Here is a 4130-nt window from a genome sequence, read left to right on the forward strand (position 1 = left end):
TCCATGATTGGAGGGAGCTCTGTGAGGGAGATAGCATCTGTAAAAGGACTCCACTTCTTGTCATGAATGAAGCATACAGCTCGTGGCTATTGTTGTCATGTTGCTGACCAGATGTCTCCCTGATGCTCCTCATGGATAAAATGTCAAAAAAAGAAGACTCCCACATTACCCACATTTCAGCCAACATTCCCACCCTTTCTTCTCCTCCTCCCTTTGTCGGCACATCCAGCTACATCTGTGTAAATGCACCATATGGTACACGCTGGGATTTAAATGAGTTCAGCTCATTTACATACTTATAATTCATATGTGTTGATTTTGTGATGTTGATGTTGCCTGCTGCAGGGCTCTGGATGAGGGCCGCTGTGTGGTGGGATGCGCCAGTGGGAAGTACCAGTCGGGTGGCCGGTGTCACCTGTGCGACCACACCTGTGCCACGTGTGTGGACGCGGGGCCAGCCAACTGCACGAGCTGTGACACCGGTGAGTACGAAATGAGCAGCTCGCGGTAAGTGTGACGTGGTGTGTGCAGTATGTGAATGGAAAACTGGCTGAGACATTAAAAAGATGAAAAGGAAGGAAAAATGATATTTTGTAAATATAAAGCCACAAACTCCCCAAGGGCTACACTAAAACTTTGAGATTTAGGCTGGAGCCTATCCCAGCTGTCATGAAGTGAGAGGCATGGTGCACACCATGTACAGGTGTACAAACGGGTTCATCCTCATTTTCATGCGCCACCCTCCCTGACTCTGTCTTTATTGTTTCTCACACTCTTCACGAATCCATCTGGAGGCCCCGTGAGCCGCAGGCAGTCCTCACTGAGGCCTTCCCCAAACCCCAGCCACAGATGAATGCTTAGTCCATTCACCATTCTCTTAAAGAAATGGCCTCAAACCTAACTACAGACGTGGCTTTCTAGTGAAATTGCTGTTTATTCTCCAGATAAGTTTAAGGTGGAGCGTTACCTCTATAAAGGCATGTGTCTGGACGCCTGTCCTGAGGCTTTCTACCACACCAAGCAGAGGACCTGCGAGCCCTGTGTAGACCACTGCCGACTCTGCACAGGCCCCAACCACTGCCTGAAGTGTAACGCCTCCTACTATGTCTCTGATGGATCCTGTGTTAAGCTGGAGTGTGGGGAAGGTAAGCAAGGTTGCATGTTGAGGAGTGTTTAAGGAGCGTTGTTTCACACCTGTCCACACTGACCTCGCGCTCTCACCCTCCGCTCTCTGTCTCCTTTCCCAGGTGAGGTGGAAGACCCAGATTATGACGACTGCATGGCCTGCGAGCAAGGCTGCAAGAAGTGTGTCCTGTGTAAGTCACGACCCAGTAGCCATAATAAAGTTTTCCCAAATGAATGTCGCCCACAGTGGAAAAAAATTAAGGTGTCCCCGCCCCTGTAGGTCCCCTTAAAAAAAAAAAAAAAAGGTGGCTGAATTTTTCTTTTTCTTTTTTTTTTGTCTGCTTTTGACAGATAACCCCAGGCATTGTCTGTCCTGCATTGAGGGCTTTTACAAGTAAGGCTGTGTGCCTCGCTCTCACCGTGTGTGATCTCGCCATTCTGGGCTCACTTTTCTCTTTCATTTAATCTCTGAGCTAATGCAAAAGACCTCCGCTGGCAGTGAGAGTAGAGTTCATGTTTGTGTGTGATGCAAACATCAACTGTTGCTTCTTGTCGTCAGTTTCCAGGATGGCTGCTACAAAAACTGCCCGGCTAAGACGTACAGCGTAGAAGAAGAAATGACCTGCATCCCGTGTGACGACAACTGCGTGAGCTGCGATGAACACGAGTGCTACTGGTGTGAGAGCGACCTCTTCTTATTAGGTATTTTGCCCTCGTTGGGTAAGACGTGAAGCTACACTCAAAGAATATTTTTTGCCCATATAAACACTGAAACAATCATTTTGCACAAAACGCAACTAAAATCTATAAAATCAAATTCATTATTCATTCAAATAATTATTCATACAGGAAAATATGCTCAGTATAAACTAAATGCATACAAATCAATTTACAATTTACATTTCATTTGACCAGATTCCATTAAATGTAACATTTTTACATTGTAAGTATGTAACAGAATTATATGGAACCTTCATGTAATTAAATTACTTACATCAGCATTTTGGGGATAAATATTTTTGGAGTTAGTAAAGGATTATTTACATCATCGTTATTGAAGTGCTATAAGTTATCAGCATGGACAGAGACCCTGTCATCATTTTATTTGCAATAACATATGAAATCATTTTTTAAGAGTAAAGCATGAGATTAGATGGATTTTTGTGATGCGTGCCATTAAATGCTTTAGTGTTATAACTATCTAGATAGAAAATATAATAGGCAAGTAACTGGATAGGTCAATTAGTGCACAAGCAAACAAAAACTGAAATATTATTTTATAAAAATGGCATATCCATCCATTTCTTAGATATAGTGAAGGAGGCTATGTAGATGGTTGGTCTGACAGAAGAGGATTCTAGGGAGAGGCAGGTGATCTGCTGTGACTCGTAAAGGGAGCAGCTGGAAGATGAATAAGATCCATTTTCTTCCGGTTATCCAGCTCAGGCCCATGAAGGGTGTGATGGAGGGTGACAATCCCAGCTGACATAGGGCAAGAATCAGAGTACACCCTGGACAAGTCACCAATCTGTTGCAGGGTGACAAAGAAACACCTATGGCCAGATTTTAGAATTTTTGAAAGTTAGAAAAGAAAGAAAAGCTTTAAGACAACATGGATAATCCACAAAGGACCAGTTGGACCTCACCAGTCCTCCCAGTCTTCAGTAAAAATAATTTTTTTCTCACAGATGGTTAGTCATTTATTAGAGCAATCGTTAAAAACCAATGCAAATGACTTATTTTTTCATATATTAATATATTATTAATTATATTAATACATAGTGATACTGTCTTTGGGTAATTTAGTATTTTAGTATTTCTAAACTTTTTAAACTGATGTGTGAAACTGCTGAAGGCTGCTTTAATGTAAAGTGCAGCCTGCCCACCTGGATCACATGAAGTACTTATCAGAGGCTACGTTTTTTTTTCCTCAGAGGGGAAGTGCGTTTCAGAATGTCCGGATGGTTTCTACGGCGATGAAGACTCCAATAACTGCGAGGAGTGTCACTCGGACTGTGTGACATGTAGCGGCCCCGAGGACGAGGACTGTCTGTTGTGTGAGGAGGGAAAGGCGCTAGAAAATGGAGAGTGTGTGTCTGACCATGAGGTCTGTCCCATTAAGACCTTTCTCAGCGGTGAGACTAATACTTGTATTCCACTAATCCATCTGTCTGCCCATAATGAATCAGGGATTTGGGCACTTTCACAGGAGCAGAAAAGAAATCTTGGAGGGTAATTGGTCTGTGTGCCACTGTCCCTGAACTCTGTACCAACTTAAGTACCCAAAAACAGAATGCATGTCAGCCAGACACAGAATTAGAAATAATTGATTGTGTGCGTTGAACATTTTGTTCCCTTCGCAAATTAGTTTGACAGACCTTACACAATGTATGGTAATTAGTTTGAGGCAAGACATCTTAATTATTAGAAACTTAAATAACTCTGAGAAAAGTGCATAGGTTAATACAAAGATTGAAAACGAGCACGGGGAAATAAAGTTATTCTCAAACTTTAAATCTGAGCAGTGACAAAGCTCAATTTAAGTTTCAAATGAGTACTCGTTTTAGGTTTTAAGTCTTCGATAGCTTAGATAAGTTAGACAGATGAGTAATGTATCATCTGTTGAATCTAAATAAAAAGCAAAAGGACAAGTAAGGGTTTATCCATGATTATGTTGGAATTAGTTTTTCCCCACTTTGTGTGAACTGTAGCCGGCACCTCTGGCTGACTTCTAGCATGGTAAATGGTATGTCATCCAGATATGGGCCAGGCCTGGCGTAGATGGCACTGTTTATGTGATGGCATGCCATATCTGTCCCGATTGTGGTTTGGTTTATGTGGCCCAGGCTCATAGAAAACAGGTCTGGCCTGGACCTGGCATCAAGCTGGCACTTCTGACTGACTGATGTCATGGCAGAGTGTAAACCAGACGTGGGCCAGGTCAGGCAGTGATGTTCCTATGTGTTCCTATTTTCCTATTTTAGTTAGAAGACCCAAATGCCATG

The 4130-nt window shown here is 42.7% G+C and overlaps 1 protein-coding gene across 1 annotated transcript in view; it reads left to right on the forward strand.

Moving 5' to 3' along the window:
* pcsk5a (proprotein convertase subtilisin/kexin type 5a) overlaps window positions 1–4130 on the forward strand; it is a 35010-nt gene that overhangs the window by 14139 nt on the left and 16741 nt on the right. The window contains exons 20-25 of the mRNA XM_013909377.1: window positions 327–482; window positions 945–1145; window positions 1248–1316; window positions 1477–1519; window positions 1685–1827; window positions 3060–3260. Of these exons, the coding sequence (XP_013764831.1) occupies window positions 327–482; window positions 945–1145; window positions 1248–1316; window positions 1477–1519; window positions 1685–1827; window positions 3060–3260 (813 nt within the window). The remainder of the gene's footprint in view (window positions 1–326; window positions 483–944; window positions 1146–1247; window positions 1317–1476; window positions 1520–1684; window positions 1828–3059; window positions 3261–4130) is intronic.

The sequence above is a fragment of the Pundamilia nyererei genome, unplaced genomic scaffold (genome assembly GCF_000239375.1).
Source record: "Pundamilia nyererei isolate P.nyererei 1_Seehausen unplaced genomic scaffold, PunNye1.0 scaffold00002, whole genome shotgun sequence".
NCBI lineage: Eukaryota > Metazoa > Chordata > Actinopteri > Cichliformes > Cichlidae > Pundamilia > Pundamilia nyererei.